Source organism: Myotis nattereri (assembly GCF_964212035.1).
Source record: "Myotis nattereri genome assembly, chromosome: 2".
NCBI classification, from domain to species: Eukaryota; Metazoa; Chordata; class Mammalia; order Chiroptera; family Vespertilionidae; genus Myotis; species Myotis nattereri.
In genome coordinates, this window is record NC_138076.1 from 19639580 (window position 1) to 19667265 (window position 27686).

Genomic DNA, 27686 nt, shown 5'->3' on the forward strand with positions numbered 1-27686 from the left:
ATAGTAAAACAAAGACTTATATTTTTGATATTTATTTTATATATTTAAATGCCATTTAACAAAGAAAAGTCAACCAAAAAAAATGAGTTTGCGTGTCACCTCTGACACGCGTGTCATAGGTTCGCCATCACTGGCCTATTATAAAGTTTATTCTGGGGTGCTGCTTTTTCAAAAGATGGGTTATAATATGAGTTTTAGGGAACTATGTTATCCTCTGTAATTACAAAACTGAGAGAAAACATCAAAGTAGAAGGAATCACTGCCTTGATTAATGGTGTCTGGGTCTTCGACCTGGGACTTGTATGAGGGGGACAGGCATAATATCTATGGCATAAGAAATGACATCACATGCTATTTTCTCTGAACTTGAAAGCCGGTTTTCCATAATTGTGATCATGGTTTACTACTGTGTCACTTCCAAGATCCCAGCATCATTTTTTCTGAGTTTTTGTTGTTCACACAAATATACCATCATTACTTCATGGTCCTTCCTATTCTACTCAAATTTCTACTTCTTCCCATCGTAGGTTTTGACTTTTCCATCAATAGGGTGCTTGGTGAAGATGCTACTCTTTCCAAACACAAAAAATTCCTCCAGAACGAGGGGAACCCACTTGCCTTGCATCGCCATATGTGAAGGGATTGATGGGGAAGTCCCTGCCAGAGCAGGGCATCTCCACCCAGGAGACCGGAGATCGCCACCACTACAAAAAGCAGCTAGTGGCAAACCTTCTCTCCATTCAGATAAGAAAGTTTAAAATTTCACTCCGCCATGGTTACATGGAGTTTTGTTTGGTACTATAAAAGTAAGGGGGGGAGGGGGAAACTACCTACCTCAAGTAGTTACTGTGATAACTAAGTGCTATTATGCAAGACAGCCTCCAGCACAGTGCTCCAGCACCAGAGGCATAAATCATGTCGAGGGCTTTCTTTTACTAGTAGAACAAAAACACCTCATGTAATATAATTAACAATATGGCCTTTAACTGACAACCCCCTTGCCAGTCCTTTCTCCTTTGATATTACCAGATAAAATGGCAGAGAAATAAATTCCTTTCTATCCCCAATACCACTCAACAGCGTTCCTCCTCCTTCAAAGAGTGTGCTTTCCTTGAAAACACAGTGGCTTTGAAATGTCTTACTAAAAAACCACCTACAAAATCAAATTTCTTAGATTTTGATGAACAAAGAATGGTACACAGAGAAGAACTTCAAAGACCAGTCCAATCACTTCCTGTTAGGTACAAAAGCTAAGTAAGATCCAGGGAGGTTAAGAGATTTGTACAAAATCAGGGTGGGAAGAGATCAACCAAAGAACTTGTATACATACATGCATAACCCATGGACACAGACAATAGTGCAGTGAGGGCTTGGGGGCGGGGAGGAGAGGGGAAGGCAGACTAGAAGAGGTCAATGGGGAAAAAGGAGGACATATGTAATACTTTCAACAATAAATATTTAATAAAAAATAAAAAGTAAAAAGAGAGATAAATACAAAATCATATTTAGTTAATGGCAGAGCTAAGACTGAGAAAGAACCCAGTCACAGGGCAACAGCAATGTGACCCTTCTTGCCTCCAAGCACGGAAAGCCACTGGTCTGTGATAAAAGGGGGGTGGGGCCGCAGGAGCCCCTAAACTTCCCCCTTATGCCACGTCAGGGACATGAGTATCAGATCTCTTCCTGTCCCCTGGAGCTTACATCTTTCCACAATAAAGAGTATCGAAGCCATGCCACAGTGGGTGGCACCAGGCTCTAGCATCGTCTAGAAAATGTGAGTCCATGCTTTCTCCTTATCTTTCATGGTGCCCCGACAGATGCTCTAGAAAAGTGGTTCTCAACCTTCCTAATGCAGTTCCTTATGTTGTGACCCCCAACCATAAAATTATTTTCGTTGCTACTTCATAACTGTAATTTTGCTACTGTTATGTAAATATCTGATATGCAGGATGTATTTTCATTGTTACAAATTGAACATAATTAAAGCATAGTGATTAATCACAAAAACAATATGTAATTATATGTTTTCCGATGGTCTTAGGTGGCCCCTGTGAAAGGGTCGTTCGACCCCCAAAGGGGTGGCGACCCACAGGTTGAGAACCGCTGCTCTAGACAAAGCAGCTGAACTTGGACTGTGACAGGATCAGAAATGACAGGGAACGCTCACAAACCAATGGGCCCACCACGGCAGGCCATCTATCATCCTGAGAAAAGACAAATCAGCTTCAACACAACTGGAGCTCTCAGGGGCATTCACTTCCACCCTCACATTGATCAAAATGCACAGGCTGTCCAGCCCGAATCATACACTTATTATTCTGCTCAGCGGTATAAGGGACGGTTGGGAACATCTCGCTGATCACACACACACGAAGGAGAACCGTCTTCACAAAACATTCTGCCGCTCTGGGGATCGGGAGGATACAGGGCAAAATGAAAATCAGAAAGTTAACAGAGGTGCCTGAGAGTATGGAGAAGCCAGAGGCGGGCCATGTCCTTTCGACTTGAAGAGTAGATGGATCAACTTCACACAGCTTTTAGAACTCACTCACATCCCCGAAACCATCAGAAGGAATCTCTCACTGCCAAGTTCTCATGCATTTCAGTTCCCGCTCAGCATCAGGACATGGCGTTTGCTAAACGCCAATAAACTGCAGCTAGTGAGGAACCAGGAATCCCTCCCTTTCAGCGAGGGAAGCATTCACTCTGCATTACGTGAACTTCCACAAAACGCAGCAGGTACATGGGTGCAAACATGCACAATGAAGCTGATCAGTGTCCATGAAAAATACAGTAACCTCCCCTTATCCTCGGGGGATGCCTTCCAATGCCCCCAGCGGGTGCCTGAAACCACAGACAGTACCAAACCTTATAGATACATTATAGATAGATATAGATATAGATATAGATAGATATAGATATAGATATAGATATAGATATAGATATAGATATAGATATATAGATATAGATAGAAATAGAGATATAGATATATACTACGATCGTTTAATTTATAACTTAGGCACTGTAAGAGATGAACAACAGTAACTAATGATAGAAGAGGGCAAGTGTAACAATATACTGTACGAAACGTTATGTGAATGTGGTCTCTTTCTCAAAATATCTTATCGTACTGTACTCACCCTTCTTCTTTTGACGTGAGACCATAGAAGTATTAAGTTGAGAACTTTCCGCTTTTCCCTGCAAGGCAGCACTGCACGGCTTCCCCGTGGCCCGCCCCAGCTGGCAGCACCGGCACCCCGCACTCCGGGGACATTCCTGTACGTGACTTAAGCGCAAGCCCGGCGGCGCCCGGCAGTCCGTCCGATAACCCGGCCAGGACGACCGAACGCGAGAGCACGTCTGCAGCGTAAACAGCCTAACAGGGACGCTGGAAAGGGGATGATTCACGTCCACCAGGGATGAAGGCCTCGCGAGATTTCATCAGATACTCAGGACGGCGCGTAATTTAAAACATATGAATGGTTTATTTCTGGATTTTCCATTTACTATTTTCAGACTGCGGTTGACTGTGGGTAACTTAAACCATGGCAAGCGAAACTACAGATAAGGGGGTTGGAGGGGGGGGGGGACTACTGTATTTACCTTTTGAGTATAAAAAATATAGAGGTGACCCCTGAGGGTAGTTCATATCTGTTATTTCATCGGGCTCATTATGAGTATTGCGGCAATTCTCATCCTAAAGGGTAGTCAACAGAGTGCCTATGATATTCAAATATTAAGGCAACCTAGAAAGTAAACCTCTGGAACTCTGTAGTCTGTATCATTCGGATACTTATTTAAATTAGTCCTTGAATACTAGGCCCCAAAACTCTTGAGCCGAAAAGTTTTGATTCCTATCGACCAGCCACCTTAGTGCCTGGGCTTCTCTCTTGGACTGTTGGAAGCTGGGTATCCACATCTCTCGAGAAGCGCTCCGACGCGGTGCCACAGGTGAGAAAGCAAACACTGTGGGCTCCGGGCAACTCAGGTGCCTAACATCTGCCTTCCATCTTTTGGGTGGTAAGCCCTGCATTGAGAGAAGGGGAAAAAAGAATGAAAAACATATGATAAGGAAGCCAAGTCCCATGTTCCTGCCTCGCAATAACAGAACCCAGCACGTACTTTCCCTAAAGCAAGTAACTTCACTCCATGGAGTCTCAGTAGTTATACTGCTGAATAATGGAAAGAGATGTAAGATAGCTAACATTTATTGAGAATATTCTGTGCACTAGACACTTTGCTAAGCATTTTATGCAGGTTACCTCATTTAATTCTTATGGCAAACCCTATGTAGAGACCAGTACCCTTCAAAAGTGTCAAAGTTATTAAAAATAAGGAAAAAATGAGCAACTGTCACAGATTGGAAGAGACCAAGCAGATGAGATGACTAAATCTGGGATCCTGGAATTAGTGCTGGAACACAAGGGATATTAGTGGAAAAGCTGTGAAAAATGACTGAAGTCTGTAGATCAGTTAGTAGTAGTGTACCAATATTAATTTCTTAGTGTTGACAAATGTGCTGTGGTTATGAAAATGTTAGTCTTAGGGAAAGCCAAGTGAAGGGGATATAAGAACTCTGTGCTCTATGTGTAACTCTTCTGTCAATTTAAAATCATTTCAAAATTAAACATTTTTAAAAGACAATAAAAAATGCCTTTAAAATTCTGAGAAAAATTGGTGTCCATTTTAGTAGCTTACACACAGCTAAACTACTGCTTAAATGTCAGAGTAGAATCAAGACATTTCAGATATCCCCCATGTACCCCTTCTCAGTAAGCTTTCTGGGGGTATATGATCACCAAAACAAGAGAGCAAACCAAGAAAAGGGGAGAAAAGCATGCAGGAAAGAGAGGTGGCAACACAAAAGAAAAAGACACACAAGGCAATTCCCAAGATGCTGTGGAAGGGAGATCTCAAGCCTGAGATCCCTACACTGAATGTGGAAGGCAGTCAGTACATACTGGAGGAATCAGGATGCTCTGTGAGAGATTTCTTCAACAAGATTAAACGAACTGGATGACTGGTATATTTGAACCTCTTCAAAGGAGATTTCAACAATCAATAAAAATTAAATTAGTAGAAAATACGTAGAAAAATAATAAACAAGAAGACAATTATTAACTAGAAAGAAACAAAAGCTATACAGGCAAGGGAAACTAATGATAGTATAAAGCAAGGTTCATCTCTGAATAACAGTCATAACCCCCATAAACACTGAATATTTAAAAATACTGTATGAGCATGTTATTTACTGAGTAAATACCAAAATACTTAGGTAATCAGGGAGGTAAGTGAGTGCCTCTAGGAAAGGAAAAAAGTGGAAAGTAAAAGACTGCTCTTTTTTTTAAGACTCCTCTTTTTAATGCTTTTTTAATTATTTAAGTATAATTATATACAATATTATATTAGTTTCAGGTGTATAATAGATGATTCAATATTTCTATGCCTTACAGTGTGACCACCTCACTTAGTCTAGTAATCATCCTGTCTTTTGAAAAAGAACATTGGAAGATTGACACTACCTCATCTGCAAGACTTATCATAAAGCTACAGTACCCAAATACAGGCGCATTAATCAGTCCGGAAATTGACCTGTACATATGTTGAAAAATTGATGTTTGAAAAAGAAGCCAAGGTAATTCAATCAGGAAAGAATAATCTTTCCAACAAAATGGTGTAGATATAATTGGATATCCAAGTAAACAAGCCTCAACTCTTAGATCATAATGCATTATAAAAATGAACTCCAAGTAGATTATAGACCTAAATGTGGAAGTTAAAATTACAAAATTTCTGGAAGAAAATCTTAGTGACCTTAGGTTAGACAAATTTTTTTAGAACAGGTCAGAAAAAGCATTAATTCTAAAAAGACAAAATTGATGAACTGGACTTCCATAAAAATTTTTAAAACTTGCCCTAACCAGTTTGGCTCAGTGGATAGAGCGTCGACCTGTGGACTCAAGGGTCCCAGGTTCGATTCTGGTCAAGGGCATGTACCTTGGTTGCGGGCACATCCCCAGTAGGGGGTGTGCAAGAGGCAGCTGATAGATGTTTCTCTCTATCCCTCTCCCTTCCTGTCTGTAAATAATCAATAAAATATATTTTTTTTAAAAAATGTTTTAAAACTTTACACTTCAAAAGCCACTGTAAAGAAAATAAAAAGATAATATTGAATGTAAACTGTAATTTTAAAATAAAATAAAATGAAAAGAAAAGCCACAGTCTGGAAGAGAACTTTTGTTAATTACAAAATTAACAAATGAGTTGTATTCAAAATTTTTACAACTGAAGATTAATAAGAAAACTCAATTTTCAGAAAATGAGCAAAATATTTAAAGAGACAGTTCACCAAAGAAGATATTGATGCCAATAAAGTATTAAAAGATACTCAACATCATTAGTTACTAGAAAAATATAAATTAAACCACCATGAGATACCACTATATACCCATCAGAATGGTAAAAAAATTTAAAACTGACCACACCAACTGTTAATGAATGGAACTCAAAGAATGTAAGATAGAGCAATTTTGGAAAACAGTTTAGTAGTTTCTCAAAATGTTAAACATACATCTTTCTTCCAAATGACCTAGGCATTACACTCCTAGGTATTTATAGAAGAGAAATGAAAGCATACATCCTTACAGAGACGTATATAAATGTTCACAGCAGCTTTATTTGTAATAGCCAAAAACTGGAAACAAGTCAAATGTCCATCAACAAGTGAATAGATAAGCAAATTTTGGTATGTCCAAACTTCAGAATAAAGAGAAATGTAATACTAATATGTTGTGGATGACTGTCGTTATCATCAGGCAGAGTGAGAGAAGCCAGACACAAAAGAGTACATATTACATGATTGCATTTATATAAAATCCTAGAAACCTGCCTAGGATTTTGTCAAAAGTGACAAAAAGCAGATGGGTGCCTGAGGCAAGGGGTGGTGAGAGACATGAAGAAACTTTTGAGGGATGACAGAAATGTTTGTCATCTCAATTGTGGTGATAATTTTACAGGTGTATGCATATGTCGTAACTAATCAAATCGCACCCTTTAAATCCTAGTATATGCAGATTATTGTATGTCAATTACACTACAATAAAGCTATTTTTTAAAGTTCATCCCAATTCCATGAAGTTATATTTCTCATGATTACACCTTGTCTCTCCTATTTTAACCTCTTTGAGGACAGGAGCATTTATCAATAAATGTTCTTTAACTGACTAAAATTAACTCATGGGTGACCTCTTCAATAATGTAAGACTTTCTCCTACATAAATAAAGCAAACTACACTGAGAATAAGCCTACTCAGATTCACCAGGATGTCTGACTCAAGATGGCCCCTTGATTGCTGCCTCCTGGTAGTCATGCCCAGTGTATTCCCCTCCCCTTGAGTGTAGGTATCACTTGTCACTTGCTCCTAACCAACAGAATATGACAAAGATGAGAGGATGTCTATAATTACATGTATATGATTACATTTTTAAGACTGTAGTACTGGGCTTGCAAGAATCTCTCAGTCCCTGGCTGGCTGAGAGGAAGTAAGCAGCCATGACAAGTGTAGGGGAACTCACTTCAGAGATGCAATATGGCTCCACCAGCAAAGGCATCTAGGAGATGTTGAACTCTCTGTGACTGTTGGACTCTCTGTGACTATTTAACTCTCTGGAACCTCATGCGTGGCTGACTACCCCAAAAACCAGAATGCCACTCAAAGACAAACATCATGCCCTCAGGAAGGAGGTTAATGAATGTAGAGAGTATAGTAACTTCCTGATGTTATCTCCTTAACTTAGTGATTCATTGTTCTACCAGGAGGTCTATGTGCCAACTGGTTTTGCTGTTAACCTTTGCTATTAACCCCCTTTTAAAGGGGACCTTGTCCTGGGAGGTTATGGGATTTTTCCTGGCCTGCCCCCACTAGAGAGCAGCTGTTTTGCTTGTGTACGTAAGTTTCTTCTATTAAAGCTCGTATGAATTTGGATAAGGCTATGTGTCAGTTCTTTGGAATTGATCCTAAATTTAGACTTTGGGGGCTTTTCCCAACACAAGAAACTCGAGAACCTGAGAGCAGCCTCCAGCCTACAACTGTCCCCAAACAGATGCTCTCAATCCTACAAACTCAAGAAATTGAATCTGCCAACAGGCCTGTGAGTTTAGAAGCAGACCTGTCCCCAGTTGAGCCTCCAGATGAGAACCCAGCCCTCATTAACAGCTCTGATTGAATACTTCCAGGGCACCCAGCTAAGCCATGACCAGAATCCTAACCCACAGAAACTGTGATATAACAAGTATATGTTGTTTTAAGTTACTACTTAATATTGTTGGTAATATTGGTGGTAATATTGTTTACACAACAATAGATATCATACTGGGTAGTATGTATCTGAGAAGGAGAGGATGGCAAAAGCAGAATAAAGGGGGAATATATTTGATATTCTAATAGTATTTTCTACATCCAAGTACAATGATTTAAACTACTATCAATTGCAAGATAAAAAATAACCACAGAGGAAATCAAATTATTCCTTTCAACTGAAAAGGAAAATGTGAAGAAACATATTTAAGTAGCTTACTTTAAGGCAGGGCTGGGGAACATCTGGCCCATGGGCCATATAAGGCCTGAGAAATCATTTGGTCTGGCCCTACTAAGCCATTGGGGATGAGTTATTTAAATGTTTGACCAAATATAGCAGGCTAATTGTTAAGTTGATAATTTTGTATGGCCTGAGAATGATGTTATAAATATCCAAATGGCTCTTGGCAGAAAAAAGGTTCCCCACCCCTGCTTTAAGGCATGCCTTCCAAAAGCTGTAACGAATCTTGTAAAATAAATGCAAATGAAAACAACTGGTCCAATACCCTATTTACTTTCATGGTATGTTTTGGTTTGCTTTTCAATAACGAGCACATTAGCATTAGAGAACTATAACAGGTTCACTGAAATGCAAGCAAAGTCTAGTTATCAGCTTCACTGACCAGCACTGTGGGAAGACTGAGAGCAAGATGGAGAGCCTATTCTATGTACGTTTCTTCAAAGACTCCGAAGAGAAGGACATTGAGTCACACCACCCTCAGGCATGCTAAAATATCAGTTAGCTGTTTTTGTTGGAAATACAGGAATGTATGATTCTCCTATATCTTTTAAAAAGCTATTTACCAATATTGTTATCCCTTCTTTTCCAGTCCCCAGTAATCCTTCCAAAAGGGCTCCTGTGAAGTGCTGAAACAGTTAGGGTTTGTGAGTCATTCAGTTTTCTATGAATATAATTTCCAAACCTGAAAAGGACTGTTAAATACAGAGCAGGCAAATCATCACCCTCAGAAGTTCTATTTCTGCCTTGGCATGTTTTGAAAATAAATAATTGGTATAGCATGGGAAATTAATATGATCTCTACTTTCTCATGTGTTTTTGCAGTAGTATGTGTATTTTGTTTTTGCTGTTATGTGGCCCTATAAATTAAGTCATAAAGGAAGTCATTGGACATCAGGATGCATTCTCTGAGAAGAATGATGTTAATATTAAGTGTTCCTGTTGCTGACCAAGGCACTCAGCTTAAAATAAATTCTTTTATGAGCAAACATTTTTCATATAAAACCAGATAAAGTAATTTAAAATTTCATAATAGTTAAAATTAGGAAAATAATGTTTTAAATACATATTTAGTGTATAAAAGCTTTATATAGTATACACAAAATACATAAAAATAATTCCACACACTGTTTAGATTTCTGTTTGAGCAGAAACTAATATGCTAGTGAAAATAAACATTTGCCTTTGGAGAATTTATTTAAACCATTATGTGTATATGGGAGTAGGCAAAGGACTGATAGGTGATACCCAAGTGCTATGTTGGGGCCTCTCATCTTTAAAAGATTTCAAAGGTAGTAGTTGAAACTAATTTTTCTTTTTCTTTCAATAAATTACCTTATAAAAATTAAGTTATATGTACAGTGGGGCCATGCCTGGTATAAGTGACTAAACAAACAAATGTTAAAAGCATCTAGAACTCTGAAGACATGACTAAGAACTTTATTTATACCTAGGGGTCCAGTGCACGAATTCGTGCACCTTGAAAGGAACTGTGGGCCGTGAGGCTGCAGTGGGTACAGGGGCAGGTCTCAGCCCATCCTCCGCACCCCCGTCTGGCCCCTCCCGCTGCAGCCCCCGGTCCCCTGTCTGCCAGCAGCCCCACTCCCACTGCCACCACCACTCCCACACGCTGTCGGCACTGGCCCCGCTCACACCCATTGACAGCATGGAGTGATTGGGGCCGGCGCCAGGAGTGGGTGCAAGCGGCGGCTGCTGCCCTCATTGTCCCTCAGGAGCAGGAGGAGGTGGAGAAGCCCACAGGGGCGATCAGGGCCAGCAGCTGCCGCTTGCACCAGCTGACAGTGCAGAGCAATTGGGACCAGCACTGGACGTCGGCAGCAGGTGAGAGTGGCAGCTCCGGCACTGGCTGCAGGTGTGAGCAGGGCCAGCATTGGCAGCAGGTGCAAGCACCAGGTGGGACCACAGCACGTGGGAGAAAAGAATTTTCAGTAACCACCAGAGGCTCCTCCCGATGACAGCGACCAGCGCCTCACCTTGGTCTGGTGGCCCCACTCACCTGCTCCACCATCCCACTGTGGTTGATGCCCACCATGTTCTGCACTCTGCCACCTGCTATTGACACCCACCATGGTCCATGCATGCCCCCTGTTGGTCAGCGCATGTCATAGCGACTGGTTGTTTGGTTGTTTCACCATTTATTAGCCTTTTATTATATAGGATAATTTAAGAAAAATAATTTTTAAGGATTATTCCCATAATCCTTTGAATATTCTCTATACATGAAAAAGCATGAGGAGAAAGAACAGGAATCAAAGAAAGAGAGAGGTTAATTTATTGTGTATGTCAACTGAAAAGTGAGGCATGAGTATAAGGGGTCTGGCCAAAACCACAGCACTGACAGAAAGGTGAAAGATTAAAGGACAAGATTCAAAACTTTGAAGTTTTTTTAAATTTTTTGGCCTCTTTCCTCCTTCTGCAGCCTCCCGTCTCACTGCCCAGCACCTGCAGCATGGTGTCCTCCAGAAGAAACAATAAAGAGACTCTAAGGCCTGAAGGAAGAAAGACATGACAATGAACTTCATGGAAATCCTCAAAGGATAGGAAGTCAACCTGCCTACAGAGCCTGGCCTCTCTGATGGGAATAAGGAGCGGTAATGAGGCAGCTGCCACAAAAGGACGCCAAATGGCAGACACCATCAAGATGGCCCCCTAGCACCTCTCTGCCAAACCTTGAGTCACCTACCTTTTCCTGAAGCCTAATGTTAGCCCACACCTTGCTGCACACCATGCATTCAAATGCATCAATGTAGTTGTCTTGGTTGATGTCTTGCACTCCCCATGTCCTTTCCCTGAGAGCTGTGAGGAGTCGCTGGTTGGAGATCTCACCCTTCAGCTTCCATTCCATATAGGCCTCATACAGTCTGTCATCAGAGTCCAGCTGTCGGATGTAAGCTGCCAGTTCTCTAGGGTGAGAAAATTCCGATACGAGAATAGCACTTCTATTACTTGGAAGCCAGTCGGTGACGCTGGGGGATCCATAATACACAGGGACTACCCCCAGTTTCAGAGGTCTCCAGAACTTCTCAGTGATGTAGTCATCACAAACTGCATTCTCAAAAGCAAGGATGAACTTGTACTGTGCGATGATCCTATAGAAGCCATCGGCATCCATGGAGGCTGGACTTTTCAGCTGCCGAGGGAGATCTTTGTTGTGTAAACACTCGCCATAGGAATCCACCTCAATGTAAGTCATCAGCTCTCGAACATAGCTGTCCCTATCCGATGGCGGGTCACAGTCTGACTGCACATACACCAGTGGAGCGAGTCTTTTCCGAAGGTTGTTTTTAGACGGCAAAGGGACCAGGTATCGGTGAGACTTCAGGACCCCTATGCCCTCCAGGTACTGGGTGGTGAGTGGCAGGTGGGAATGCCGACTGAATGTGGCAGTGTAGTTGAACAAAGTGATGACTGGCTTATGAAAGAGCTTATAATTGTTTTTTGGAGACTCTTCATGAAAAAGGGCCCAGTCATGATGGGCTTTCCGGGGCAGAGGTAAGCTATCTATGTTAAAGTCAGTACCTAGAAGAAGAAAAGAAAATATGAGTATGTCCAAAAGAATCTTGGTGCTAAGTTTGAGTCCACCTGGTAAGATTAGAATACAGAGAAGTCTGAAGCTGTAAATAAAAAGCATGTTACAGTGTCTGCAAAGTGCCTGGCAGGCAGTCATACAACTCTCACCCCAGAAACTGCTTCGGGAGAGAATCACTAAGGACAGGACCCTCTGTCTCGTGTAATGAAAAGGGAAATGGGAGTGGTGTCTAGCCGAGATCTAATGGGAGAACTCATTCCACTGCCTTCTACAATTGCCTTTTCTTCCTGAGGTTGCTGCCTAAGAGAGGACGTAAGAAATAAAGATATAGACCGTTCTTAAAAAAGAAAAGAGTAAGAGAAAGGAAGCCAACAAGAGAAAAGCAATCAGCTTGGCAGATTGATTAACTGAAAAAAGGTGAAATCATGCAAAAGTAGCCAGAACAAATATACAGGATAGATTTTTTAATCCAAATGATCGATTTCAACAAAGTGCAGTTAATCAATCTTAGTCAAAATGGTAGACAAGAGGCTTTTAAAGACGAAAGAGCTGATAATAGCACTATGTTACAGACCACTGCAGCATGGACATGAATTAACAAGCACATCAAGAAATAAAGAAGGCATAACAGGATTATAATTATGAGTGACTCTAGCTTCCACGGGATTAACTGGGGAGCCTCTGAAACATGATCGCGTGCAGACAGACGTGATGGATGTGGTAAGCAATTGTTTCCTGACTGCATGGGTGGAGGCCCAATCAGGACGAATTTCTTTCTCTAACTGAGAAAGAAGAATTAAGACAGTATCACAATATAAAATACAGAATTTCTAAAGTGTTCCTGACATGGATAATTTTCTGGCCCCTGATTTGTGTTTTTAAGTGTAAGGAAAGGGGAGAAAAATCCATCTTCCAGCACCCACTGGGAAGAAGAGCACCAAATAAATGCTTCTAGTGAAGTAAAACATATTGTCCAGTACAATTCATAAAAATTAATTATTTAATGCCAGTGCACACTATCAAATAAATATATACTCTGTGGTGGCAACAGTACATAAATAAGAAATCAATTAATCAAAAAAGGCTTTTAAACAATTAAAAATCAAATAAGATTATGTTGGAAGACATACACTGAACACAGAGATATTGCTAAAGAAAGTACTACTGTCTTTTTTTCTTTTAATCTTTATTGCTGAAAGAATTACATAAGTCCTCCTTTTTCCCCATTAACCTCTTCCAGCCTGCTCCTGCCTCCAGGCCTTCACCACCCCATTGTCTGTCCACTGGTTATGCATATATGCATACAAGTTCATTGGTTGATCTCTTCCCACCCACCCTCCCCTGCCTTCCCTCTGAGGTTCAACAGTCTGTTTATGCTTCTATGACTCTGGGTCTATTTTTGATCATCAGTTTATTTGTTTCATTAGATTCCACATATGAGTGAGATCATGTGATACTTATCTTTCTCTGACTGGCTTATTTCGCTCAGCATAATACTCTCTAGGTCCATCCATGCCATTGCAAATGGTAAGAGTTCTTTCTTTTTTAATGTGTAGTATTCCATTGTGTAAGTGTGCCATAGTTTTTTTATCCACTCATCTGCTGATGGACACTTAGGCTGTTTCCAAGTCTTAGCTATTGTAAATTGCGCTGCTATGAACGTAGGGGCACTTACGTACTACTGTCTTGATAACAGGCTTTTATTCTCAATGATCAAGAATGAAAGACTAACATCTAAATGTGGTTATATATTTATTTACTTGGCATTTGCTTGCCGGGAGCCGGTCCATCCCTGCTGTTTCAAGGGACCTGGCATATATGGCATACTGTTCTTAATATGTTTGCTCACCTTCTTGGCACTACGTGTTTTAACAAAGGTCTCTGAGAAAGGTTGTTTCCCCAGGTAGGGATTTTCCCCTGAAGTTAGGGAGGGAATAAAACCTCTTAACTAAGTGCCAGGCGGGTAATTAATCACTTTAACTATGAACAATCATGCTTAAGCTACATAATCTTTACTCCCTGGAATGGAGATAAGAAACGCCCTAACCTTTGGAATAGCGATTGATAGGATTGGAATCAACTGGTATAAATACAGATGTAACAAGACAGAACTTAGAAGACAGAACCAAGAAGACAGAACCTACACAGAAGCTAGAGACAGAAGAACTTCACTGGAGAGAACATGGCAAAAGATCCTGGACAGGACCTGGCTACAGAACTTGGCTGGAGAACCTAGATAGAACATGGCAGGAGAACCTGGATAGAACCTGGCTGGAGAACCTGGCTAGAGAACCTGGAGACAGAACCTGGCTGGAGAACCTAGCGAGAGAACATGGCTAGAGAACCTAGACACAGAACTTGGCTGGAGATCCTAGACAGAATTTCCCTGGAGATCCTGACCAGAACTTGGCTAGAGATCCTGGCTAGGCTGCTGATCAACTGAACGCTGTCTCCATGTCATTCCTTCTTCGCCGACTCCGTCCACACCTTTGGGGACCCCTGGACCTGCTAGGGTTGGACCCCAGCATTTTCTATATCTGACCATTAGCATAAAAAAAGAATACTCATCCACACACCTGAGCTCTAATGGCACACAGAGTTGGGATGGTCAGCAACAGTTAATAGAGAAACATGAGGACATGAAAGAGAAGAGGATTTTAGGCAACTTACTGCATTGCAGTGGCTGCTGCTCAAAAAGGTTCTAGGCTGGTCAAGTAACCAATGATGGGAACTGGAACCCATAAAACTTGAGTTAGAACATAAAGTTTCCACCAATGGCACAACACAGAATCAAGGCCATCTACCTAGGAGAGGAAGAACTACAGTCCAATCCATGCAAGTCAGAGTAAGGATCTAACTGTAAGATTAGAGACTGGAGGGGACTGATTAAAACAAAGCTGGGTTTGGAATTAACGAGGGGATCAGATACAGAAGTCTCGAGTAAGTGACTCAAACACCAGTGGCTGTCTGTTGCTACTAGTTATGTGGCACGTGGCTGATTCTTCACCTAGCTCACCCTGGATGTGCCACAGGAAAGATCCAATATGCAGAGCAGGGAAACAGAAAGACACAAAATCTGCCCCCAGTGCTTCGGATAATGGAGAGGACTTGAGTTTCATCTCTGCTTGTCTAAACCGGTAAAGTACAGGAGAAACCACATGGCTATGCTAGGCCTTTCCATGGCCACTATTTGGGTCCACTCAGACTGTGTGATAATACGAACCAAACGTGAAATAGGCGGCAGTTATAATGAACCTTTCATTAACTTCAACTAGAAGACGAGGGCTTACAAACTCATTATTCCTTTTCCAAGCTGCTATTGAAACCTTGATGTTGGAAGGATGGGGAGAAGAGCATTGAGTTGCTCCCATATGCAATCTGCAGTAGCAAAAAAGCCTACCGAATCTAAGCAAGAAACATTGATGTATATTAATGTGCTAAAAAGCAACACACTTCTTAAAATTGAAGGCTGAGGTTCTCATACGTCCATCTGAATTTTGTTTAATTTGTAGCAGTGGCTTTATATCTTTAATTGTGAAGAAAGGCCTGTTTAAGAGGAATCTAGCCCTAGGTAGTTTGGCTCAGTGGATAGAGCATCAGCCTGTGGACCAAAGGGTACCAGGTTCGATTCCAGTCAAGGGCATATGCCAGGGGTTGTGGGCTTGATCCCCAGTAGGGGGCATGCAGGAGGCAACCAATCAATAATTCCCTCTCATCACTGATGTTTCTATCTCTCTCTCCCTCTCTCTTCCTCTCTGAAATCAATAAAAAAAAAAATATTTTTTTAAAAAAAGGAGACTCTAACTTTCTACAAACATTTCCCTTTTTTTCTTTCTATCTTAAAAAGTACTTCCTAGCCCAGCCAGTGTTGCTCAATGGTTGATCACAGACCTATGAACCAGGATGTCACGGTTTGATTCAGGTCAGGACACATGTCTGGGTTGCAGGCTCAATCCCTGTAAGGGCCATGCGGGAGGCAGCCAATCAATGATTCTCTTTCATCATTGATGTTGCTCTCTCTCCCCCTCTTCCTTCCTCTCTGAAATCAATAAAAATATGTATTTTTTTTAAAGTGCCTCCCAGTTACTTCCCTAAGATATACAACACACATTAAAAATTAGCTCCCTAACAGATCTAGAATACTTCAATGAGGATACCCTGGCATAAAATATGAGTATTGATATTGAGCAATTCCTAAAAGGTCTTGGATGTGGCTCAGGAGACAAGTGAGTTATTTAAATGCCCACTATAACAAGAGTTGGAACCTGGGTCTTTAGAGAAATTAAAATCAACTAATCTATGGTAAAAGTGACTAACTTACACGTGATTGGTTAACTAGTCCTCTTCATTGTAGCTTACATTTAACAAAATCAGATTCAAACTTTCTTCTCTCTGGGTTATTTTGTTTACTGAATACTGACAAATTTATTCATTCCTTTAAATAACAGCTGACAAATAGATCTTAAGCACTAAAGTGCATCGCAAAGGAAACTGCGACTTGGAATACAAATGGAATAAAACTAACGCTGGCAAATGTTGCCAGATTGCTGACTACGGAGGCTGAATTTGAAACAGCACATAAGCAGCGGCGATACTTTACAGTACATGTTTCTGTGTTCCTTTCCTTCTTTTGTGAGTCCCAGACAAACTGGTAAAAACAGAAAAGGCAACACATGTTATTAACCCCACTGGACTAACAAAGTTTCAGTCATTTATCTAGAGCTAAAAATCCCTGGTGGGACCAGAGTATTCAGACTGGCTAATGGTGAAGGAGCAGAGGTATCACTGGCCCTGCTACAACATGGAATCTATTACATAACTTATCCTTGGCTCCCCAAGTGCACCCACAAAAATATCACCCAACTTAAACCCAGTCCACTTAAGAAGAGAGCACGCCTTAATGTCCCATAAAGCAAGCCAGTCAAAGACAAGTCTCACATGATCTCACTCATATGTGGAATCTAATGAACAAAATAAAGTGATGACGAAAGAAGACACAGAAACATAGAAGCATGGAACAGACTGATGAATCTCAGAGGGAGATGGGGGGAGGTGGGAGGGGGGAGAGATTAACCAAAGAACTTGTACGCATTTTGCATAACCCATGGACATGGACAATAGTGTGATGAAGGCCTGGGGCAGGGAGCGGGTGCAGGGCGGGGCGAGGGGGGTACAGGTGTCAATGGGGAAAATAAAGGGGCATCTGTAATACTTTCAACATTAAAGATACATTTTTTAAAATGTGGTACCACAAAATATACTCCCAATAGAGGGAACTAAAACTTTTGAGGAAAAACAGCTTAAACCAAGGAGCTGCTTCTTACACTATCATCCAGCATTTGCATAGTTCATTGCTATTTTCAAAGCCATTTCACATGAATTTTCTCAACTTTCCCTCACAATCCCATCAGGCCATTTGTGTTCTCTAGATGATTAACTAAAAATGTGCAAGACTGGTGTTGGTACCTGGGAAAGGATCCTGTTATCTCAGGCTAAATTCTAACCAAGGGCACTAGAGTCTCCTGCCACACATGCGCCCCTGAGGACATAGCCTGGCTGTAACCAGTTCAGAGACTGTGGCAGGCCACGCGACTCAAAACACTCTCATACTAACTTCTAGACCCGTGTTCTTCCCTCTTTCCCATTATCTCCCTTCATGAGTCCTTTTACCTGCCCCTTAATCAATTCTATGTCACAGAGCCCTCTCCCAATTATCCATGTTATAGCCCTCTATCAATTATACATGTGCAATTAGGCATCTGTCCATTCTACCCCAGGGCCTGGGAATTTCTCAGGCCCCTTATTGAGCCTGTGCTGCAGGCCAGTCAATAACTTTGCAGCCCCTTCCTAACAGTGCAGGGCCTGAGGCAAGAGTATAAAGACAGTCTCACCTACCATATGTCTAAACATTTAAAAGCTATAAGTCAATTTAACAAGTTGTTAGATGCTTTATCTTTCGACTTTAACATTTAAACATCAGAATTTTATTTCAATGTGTAAAGCCGTGGTTCATACCAAATAGGGACACATGTATTCAAAACTAACATCCTTGCCTATCACAATCCATAATTTTCTTTGGGGCTTGGCATGGGGTAAAAGAGAAGGGAGAGGATTCTCCTTCGCTTGCTGACTCATCCTCCCTCAATCTCTCAAACCTCCCCTTCCAATCACTTAAGTCGGCCACAGGGGAAACCTATAGTCTCTTCCTAGAGCAGTGGTTCTCAACCTTGGCTGCACATTAGAATCACCTGGGAATCTTTTTTAAAATCCTGATTTCTGGGCCTCATCCTCCGGAAATTCTGTTTCTTTATTATGGCGTGAGGCTACAACATTAGTAACCAAGAAACAGAATTTCCGGAGGACGAGGCCCAGAAATCAGGATTTTAAGAAGATTCCCAGGTGATTCTAATGTGCAGCCAAGGTTGAGAACCACTGCTCTAGGGGGTGAGGGGATGTTATACTGTTATGGTCATAAGGAAACCCCTCTAATGTGTGAAATGATTATTGTGTGAAATGTTTGCTGTGTGGAGACCCCAATATTCTGTAACTTCCAAAATGTTATGAACATGGTGAATGGCCCACTATTTTGATGTAAACGCCCTAAGCCCTTAAAGTGTAAAGGCCCTGCTCCTAGCCTCAGGCACACCGTCTGGCCCACACCGATAAGACACAAGTTGTTTACAACCAGCAACATAAGCACCGGACCTTCGTTAGTCAACGTCTCCTGCCTGATAAGAGGAGGACGCTCCATGAGATGAGCCCCTGACTGACTGCTCTGCTGTGCGAGCCTCAACCATCTGTGGCCGCCTGTCTGTCTCCGTCTTTGTCATCCGTCTTTTGGTGTGCACTGCTGGGTGGCCTTTGCCGGAGCCTAGGACCCACTGGGAATAGGTAAATAAACCTTGTGTGATTGCATGCTAATTCTGTCTTTTGTGTTCATGTGTTCCAGTTCGGCTCAACTGTCTAGAGCAGTAGTTCTCAACCTTCTGGCCCTTTAAATACAGTTCCTCATGTTGTGACCCAACCATAAAATTATTTTCGTTGCTACTTCATAACTGTAATGTTGCTACTGTTATGAATCGTCATGTAAATATCTGATATGCAGGATGGTCTTAGGCAGCCCCTGTGAAAGGGTCGTTCAACCGCCAACGGGGTCACAACCCACAGGTTGAGAACCGCTGGTCTAGAGTCTCACCCCATAACAAAGAAACAGAATTTCCAGAGGATGAGGCCCAGAAATCAGGATTTTAAAAAGATTCCCAGGTGATTCTAATGTGCAGCCAAGGTTGAGAACCACTGGTCTAGACATTAAAGTACCAGGGGATAGGCCATTATTGCTGACCCCTGGTCACCTGCATATGTCCCACTAAATCTAGGCAGATAATTAATTGGGGCATAACTGGGACAGGGGATAAGGGTGGAAGTTGAGCTCAGCTCTACACTGAAGCCTCTCTCCTCTATTACTGTAGTTCAAATAAAGTCTGTCTTGCCATTTTTAACAAGTTTCCAGTGCAGTCACCCCTGGACAACCTTTAAGCCCGTTTGCTCTTGGGAGGATAAACCAGGAAGTGGCCAGTGCAGGTTCTGGAGTGGGCTCCAATTTGGCCTTTGGGGCAGGGAATTCGGGGGTCCTAGTACTGGGAGTGTGGTGTTTAAGGTGAGGAGGGCCTGTGACCATGGCCCATTGACTCCTCGCAGCTGGAGAAAGGCCAAAGTAGACAGACCCTTCTTGGCCAGGTCTAAGGGTTCCATTGTTCAAACGTTGCCACTCATCCTACCCAAGCGTGGTTACTTTGGCCTCTGGAATTCATGTTCTACATTAAACGGGCCTGATATGCCTTTTGTGATTCCTTAAACCAAGGACACAAATTCAGATTTTTTTTTTTTTTTTTTTTGCTATGTTGTGTTCTGTATTGTACAAGGCTGAGACCCTGTGAATATCATTTCTCAAGATCCCTCGCCATGAGGTCCCACCAGCAGGAGCACCGCCGGGAGACTGGAAGGTGGAGGGGGAGAAGAAGCATCATCCTAAAGCCTCTCGTGTAGTGGAGAGAGCCCAGCTGGGGACTTTGAGCACAGCTGTGGTGGAGACCCAGGTCATGTGAACAGTGGTGACAGGCACAGGAGCCGTAGCAGTGACCTAGGAGTGCTGGCTCATGGGCTCCTGCTCACCTCCATCGGTGGATCCCTGGAGAACAGCCATCCTGTACTTTGGGTAAAGTAATTTGCCCCTGAAATGTTTCCTTTTTATTCATTTTGCATAACCTTCCACCTCTTCCTTCTGCTCCAATTAGCCCCCTTCAACCCCTTTGGAATCAATTCCCGTTATAAATCCCCACTGTTTGAAATTCCTACAATAATGTGTTTTCCTATGAGACTGATTAATACAGAAGTCCATTTCAAAAGCTTGGGACTTCCATCTGATTGCAACTTATTATTGCAAATTATGTTGCAAGTTTTCTCTTGCTCTCTTGCTTCTTGACTTTTCTAAAAATATTGTTTCTTCACAATTCTTCCCCATTGTCACCACCATCTCAGATCCCTATTTTCCCCTCAGAGAATCACCAGAAAGATTTATTTATTTCTTAGTCCATCTGGTGAGAATGTGGGAGCAGAAAAAAACTCAAGTCTCCCATTTAAGAAGGGAAAATATAAAATCAGAAAATGAGACTCCCTGTAAGAAAGGATCCATCAAATTACTGGAAACCAATAGCACATTCCTCATTCAGGTACTATGTTATAAATTCCTTCTCTGAGCTGCTAAAATATACAGAATACTGATGACCCAGGTAGCTACAAAGAATGATGAGGTGGAGGTGAAGTCTTCTGTATAACTGTATTTGACCTCATTCTAAGTTTTATCACAAATTACAAATCCTCTCCACTGTGTTTCTTGACATTTAATGTAAAAAGAGATAAAGACTTCCTTGTTGCTAAACTCTTTTACTACAGAGCCTTTTACCCATTGGAAATGAAAACCTCTAAGGCCAGATGATGTTAAAGCTTATGAAACAATGGGCAAAACACAATTGTAGGGGATAGCAATAGTTCATAAATCACATCTATTGTTAATCACCCCAGCCGTTGCTAAACTCATGGTGACCTCACTGAGTTTGTTTTAATTTCCTGTCTTGGATTAAATCATTTGTTTCATAAAGCTCAAACAACTTCCAGTGTTCAAGATAACCATTACAATGGCTACCTCCCTGCTATAAGCTTAACAACATATTAAAGTATTCTGACAGTGTCTAAATCTCAACACAAAGGGAAATTCCATTGCTTCCACAGTAATAATTAGAAAAAGTGAGAATGCGGTGCTGTGAACTCCAAGAAGAAACCAGAGCAGGAGTGACAGTTTGCAATGCAACCTGCGGCACTCACTCCCCCAGAGAGATGGGAGCTGATGTCACCAAGGGCTTGTTAGCAAAGTCGCTTCAGGGTCCTCACGGTTCTGCTGAACTCTGACATTCACAGCAAAGCTCCATAACCCTGGATTAGGCTTTCTAGTCTGTCCCAAGCATGTAAAAAACTGACTCTTTGATATTAAAAGCCCAGTTAGGGTGTTTCTGCATCTCATATTCTGATTGTCTCTCTTGCAGCCAACATACCTGGAAACAGAAGACGCCACCACCCAGTCCAAGAAGCACAGCCACCAGCGAAAAGCAAGTTTTTTCTGAGTCCTACTATTTGGAAAGTATTAAGCTAGGAACTCTGGGACTTCGAAGATGAACAAAATAAGCCCCAGGGATCTTATGATTATGAATGTAAATGTTAAAGCATTAGCTGAAATTCAAAGTAGAATAACACAAACACAATTAGCCCTGGCAGGAGAAAGAAAGGAATCATTATTTCTCACTGGTCAAAGCGTTTTGGGGCTGAATTTCTGATAAGTACATAAAGAAACCAAGCAATTAAAGAAAATAAATACGACCCAGTTATTAACTCAGGGCAAACAAGAAAAGTAATCGGTGTACTATCTGGTTCACCTATGAATATCATTTGCTTAGTCATAATAATGTAGAGTAAATACTGATCTATCAAATGTGGTAATACAAGTGAAAGGTGAGGATACAAGAGGGTGAGTGTGTCTTGAGCAGGACAGGGTAAGAGAGTAAATGCTCATCTTCCAAGACTGAGTCAACAGATAACACCTACCACTGAAAGAAAAGTCACGAAATAGTAATATAAAAGTCCTGCTGGTGGTAACCTCGGGAGATAACTATTTGCTATGTAAACTTATAGTACATGTAGCTCTGATAGAAATGAAAATAAAGTGAGCAAGAGATTATAGAGAAAAAGTGTCACATGCACCCAGAAACCCAAGTCCTTCCCCTCTGTTAGCAGTTTCTTGTATGTTCTCCATTTTTTTTTTAATGGAAGGAAGGAAGGAAGGAAGGAGAAGGAAGGAAATCACACGTAAATTAAATCTAGAAAAAAATAAACTTTAAGATGTACTATTTTTTGTACCATTATTTTTTATGTCACTAAGAAAAGTATTTCCAACTAAACTATGATATAATGCTTTCCTATACTTAGAATTTTTTATGTATACTTATTGAAAATGCTCTTTTAGATTTGCTTATAGATTTTTTAAAAATATATTTTATTGATTTTTTACAGATAGGAAGGGAGAGGGATAGAGAGTTAGAAACATCAATGAGAGAGAAACACTGATCAGCTGCCTCCTGCACACCCTCTACTGGGGATGTGCCAAGGTACATGCCCTTGACTGGAATCGAACCTGGGACCCTTCAGTCCACAGGCCAATGCTCTACCCACCGAGCCAAACCAGTTAGGGCTACTTATAGATTTTTTTTTTTATCATTTATCACTCTTGTGAACACTTAGGAAAAAATATAAGTTAAATTGTTAAAGTATCTAAAATGTCTTCACATTCAGAGTCCAAACTCTGAATCACTTCTGAATCTTTGATGTCAGGGTTTTTTCATAAATATTTTCCCTGTGCCCTTAAGACTGTTAGCAATACAGCATTGCTTAACAGAGTGCTCCTCTGTGTCTCTGAGATGTTCTTCCTAGCCACTCACACCCATCCTCAAGCTTTGATGCCTGTGCTTTCTTGGCATTACCAGGTGTCAACATTTTCAGACTTGAAAACGTGACTCATATCCTTTCCTCAGAAGATCCTTGAATGGTTTGCGGATGGCAACATCAAAGGCTCAGGTGTCCAATTGTGCCAGAGGGAAGGACGACCCAACTGCACCCTGCTGCTGCCCGGCTGGCAGCCATTGCAGGGAGGCTGTCCGCAGCCAAACACTTGCTGACTCAGAGATGTTAACATCTGAAAAAGAAAAATGCTTTTTAGGGTCCAGGAGATTTGTTTCATGTAAATGAGAACATACGACACATACTGCTGTCAGCCTGGCATTGTCTGTGAAGAGACCTGTCCATAGAGAGAGAGATCTTCAGCGGGGCAGATACAGCTGCCCTGTTCTTTCTCGGGATCAGGTACTGCGATCCCATTGAGCGCGTGCAGTCACTTCACTATCCTCCCGATTCTTCCACTTTGTGGGACAAATCTCAACTCTGAAAGTGGGTCAAGGAACAGCAACAACTAAAACGTCAGCGCACACTCTCCAGGCGTCTGTCTTAGACTCTTGGCTGAAGGGACATTTTACAGAAGTTAATCCTGAGTCCAGCAGTCGGTCTCCAAGCTAATTATGTCCTCTGAAGGAGCAAGACACCACATGAGTGCTTTTGCCAGAATGAGTCTATCCACCAGGTAGGTATGGAACTGCCAAATCATTAATTATATTCCACTTAGTCTCTGGGCCACATCTGACCTTCGTTGAAAGCTATGACCTGGAAAAATAAACTCTTATTCTCAAAACCTCCTGTGTTCCGCTCCATTTAATCATCTTAGAGTCTCTCTACCCAAGAGAGAAACAGTGAAGAATACAGCCCTGTCCTCCACAGTCAGCCATGTCTAAGAGACCCCATTTTAATTTTCTAATGTTCATATGTCTCATCACAGAAACAAAACAACAACAAATTTGGTCAAGGATTTTAGGTCCAAATCCTTAGTCATACAATGTATAAATTGTATTTTATAGGCCTCAGTGTGATGTTATAAAAAATATGAGATCCAGTTCTCCTCTGGCAGTCAAAAAAAGTGAGGCAGTAAACACATAAAGCAAAGGACATAAACAATGCCCGCTAATTTTTATTTCGTTTAAATATTTCATCAAATTTCTAGTATAATGCATGTTCAACACAAAAATTCTGTTGTACTAAAAAATATAAAAGAGGGAGGAGAGGGCAGAGGGCAGAAGGAAGAGAAGGAACATCATCCATATTCCCAAAGTAATGCTAACATCAGGCGTTCATCAGTGTGTCAGTATGTCAGTGTGGGAGAGTGAGTATGTAAGATTCAAATAAGTTACTGACTGTAACCCTTCGGTACAGTCACTACTGATGTCCTAAAAAAGAATTTATAGTGATATCAGTTTATGTTATATTGCTCATACTCAAAGACAGATGACATTTGTCCCAAAACACCTCACCCAGTAGAGACTATGGGTCAAAGAAAGAACAGAATGAACCCCAAAGTTGGAAATGAAAATCCCCTCAGACACTCCAGTCTTGACCAGGGAGCCTAGCAGGCAAAGCGCCTTTGAGGCTCAGTTCATCCCCATCCTCCAAAGCTCAGCTCAAGCAAGCAGCCAGCCAGCAAGTGAGCAGGTGCACAGGGGCAAAGCATAAGACAGTGAGAAAGTGAGGGTGCTCAGACAGGGATATCACCACCCCAAGTTTGGGGGTTGTTGGATGTGCTCAGCTACGGGAAGTCACAGAGCTTTCAGCTGCCACAGCCCTCAGAGGACCATGTGGAGAACTGGCAGAGTAGAAGGATGTCGTCAGTGACTGTTGAACTGCTGAACAAAACAGCTCTGCCTTCCCCAGACTTCTGGCTGATTCAGTAAACAAAGGCCTGGGTTGCTAAGCCACTTGGGTCAGGCTTTTCATACCTGCAGCCTAATGCACTTGAGTGGTGATGGCGTTCGTCTGTGGCCTAATGTCTGAGAAGTCTGCATGTTGCGGCCTTGAGAAGCAGCGCTGTAGATGAGACCTTTCCTGCTCTTTTTCTAAAACAGGTTAAATTGCTATTGACTGTGGATCTTTAAGAGGTGAATGCTTTTGCAGGAAGAGCTTTCCAAGCTGCCCAACTTCTCATTTTGGTTGTTCCCTACTCAGTTACCGTGTGGCTTTTTGCATTGGCCTGAACTACAGCATTTATCATACTCAACTGCAATTATGTGCGGACTGTCTGGCCCGCCAGGCAGGCAGCCCTTCCAGGACCCATGACTTGTTCATCCTGGCCTGTAGAGCCTAACCCAGAGCCGGGAATGTAGTAAGTACTCAAATACATTTGGAGAATAAATAAATACATTTTTAGATTTTATTTTGCCAAAGTCAGACCTTAGTTTATTTTGCCAATAAGAGGTAGACAGCAAGAAGTGAAAAGCAGAAATGGGGTGTTAACACCAAGGATCTGTCAAGGGGATAGAGCTCAAATGTGGAATCACTGGACATTCTAAAAAAGAGTCTTAAAATTGAGACAACGTATCGAAAGCCATTTACACAAGTGTTAATCTGCAAATCATACAAGCCCCATCATACGCAAAGAGGAATTTCAGTTCACATCCCCATCTGTTTGATTTCATGACTCGCATCTCCGCCCAATGAGGTTAATTAGGTTTCTGTAAACATAACAGGGAGTAATAGGTGAAATGCATTGATGAGAAAATTGCTACTTCATCTTAGGAACTTTCTCCAGCCTCATTTACTCCAGCAAGTACAGTAGTTTTATTTTAATTACTTATGATAACACTTCATGGTAGACTAGTAAGTAATACCACCACCTCCTAAAAAATAATGAAATCTTAGCAGCACTGTGGCATTTATTAATCCAGTTAATTCTTTGCAAAAAAAAATGTGTGACAGTCAATGATTTGAAAAAGAATTAGTGAGTTATAAAAATAAAAAATAGGATATTAAGAAAACGCTAAAAAATTGGACTCTTAACCTGAGCTTTGTATGGGAGAGTTTTAAGTGTCGGTGATTTCTTGACTATTCCATGCTGACCACATTTTCATTAGTGTTTATTATATAGAAACATCTTAGCAGTCAGTCACGCTAATTCTGAGTCATGTGAAGTCTATGAAATTATTACTAGCAAATAAATCAATAAGCCAAGTGTCTTAAATGTTTCCGAGAAGTTTTATACAAATCAAATATATAAGTAAGCAATAAAAAAGATTTACTAAAAGCAGAAAAAATGAATTTGCTGTCTGAGCTTGCAAAATTTAATTATCCATTTTTATTCTGTTTCAAATTTTTCACATGTTAATAAGAATTCAAACTTTGAGGGGAACTCAGTACAGCCTTTTCTAGGCCAATTTGGCAGTATGTATCAAAATTTTAATTTAATTTATCCATTGACACAGCAACACCATCCTCAGGTATGTAGTGAAATAATAGCTCATCTGAGCAGAGACATACAAGTATGTCCATAACAACAACAAAACAAAAACAAAGACAGCATTAACCTAAATAATCGCTGACAGGGGAGTGGTTAAATAAATGTAGGTACCTCCATACTGCTGAATCATCGTAGCTTTTAAAATAATGAAGTAAATTTATATAGTCTAACCTTTAAAAAAATATTTAAATCATATTTTTAAATGAAAAAAAAACACAAGTTATACCTATGGCATTATTCAGTTTAAGAAAAAACATACAAAACTATAGGCTGAATTCAAGTATACATAAAAATTCTGGAAAAATAGCCATTAATCTGACTGGGACAGGGACTGAGAAAGAAAAGATAAAAGTTCATTTTTTAAGCTTGCTAGACTTTATTGTTTAAATTTTCCTTAGTGGTATAGTCAGACATTATTTACATAATTTTTTAAAAAATCAAAAAATTAAGCCCTGCTGGCATTGCTCTGTGGTGGAGCATCAACCCATGAGCCAGGAGGTCATGGTTCAATTCCCGGTGGATCCCCACGAGGGGACATGCAGGAGGCAGCTTACCAATGATTCTCTCTCATCATTGATGTTTCTCTTTCTCCCTCTCCCTTCCTCCCTAAAATCAATAAAAATATTTTTTTAAAAAAATTAAAGAAATAAAGAAACACTTCTCTGAAGAGAAGCATTAAAAATCTCACAAACTTTGTGTCGTATGTAAAGGCTCACAGATATTCTCCAAACTGCCGTATCATCCCACTGCTCCTTAGGAAATGTGACCCTTGGAGTCATGCATGCTTTTAAATATCATAGTTCAGAATGTATATGGAAAATTATATGACACCATTCACTTCCAGGGATTTCATATGCCCCAAAAGAAACCTGGCAGGTTATAGATTATATGAGCATTAACAGGTGAACATGTTCTGCAAACACCCAGGTAATGAATTATTTCAGATAAACATGAGAGATCAGCACACATCCTCAGAGAAGCCATGTTAGAACAAAGCTTTGTAATTCTATCAAAAAATCGGTTGGTTTTTAAAATTAAACACAT

At 41.0% G+C, this 27686-nt stretch overlaps 1 protein-coding gene and 1 long non-coding RNA gene across 3 annotated transcripts in view; one reads left to right on the forward strand and one right to left on the reverse strand.

The window, feature by feature from the left end:
• Positions 1–3464: 3464 nt before the first annotated feature.
• FUT10 (fucosyltransferase 10) overlaps positions 3465–27686 on the reverse strand; it is a 65510-nt gene continuing 41288 nt past the window's right edge. The window contains exons 4-5 of one of the 2 annotated variants that reach the window (XM_081083060.1): positions 11300–12135; positions 3465–4027 (exon numbers count right to left, since the gene is read on the reverse strand). In XM_081083060.1, the coding sequence (XP_080939186.1) occupies positions 3803–4027; positions 11300–12135 (1061 nt within the window). In that variant the 3' untranslated portion in view covers positions 3465–3802. The remainder of the gene's footprint in view (positions 4028–11299; positions 12136–27686) is intronic. The other variant, XM_081083061.1, reaches the window with a different exon arrangement.
• LOC308514233 lies at positions 18865–23989 on the forward strand. Its single transcript, XR_013995579.1, has 4 exons — positions 18865–19036; positions 20098–20360; positions 21745–21807; positions 23236–23989. It is a non-coding gene; the product is annotated as an uncharacterized lncRNA (long non-coding RNA).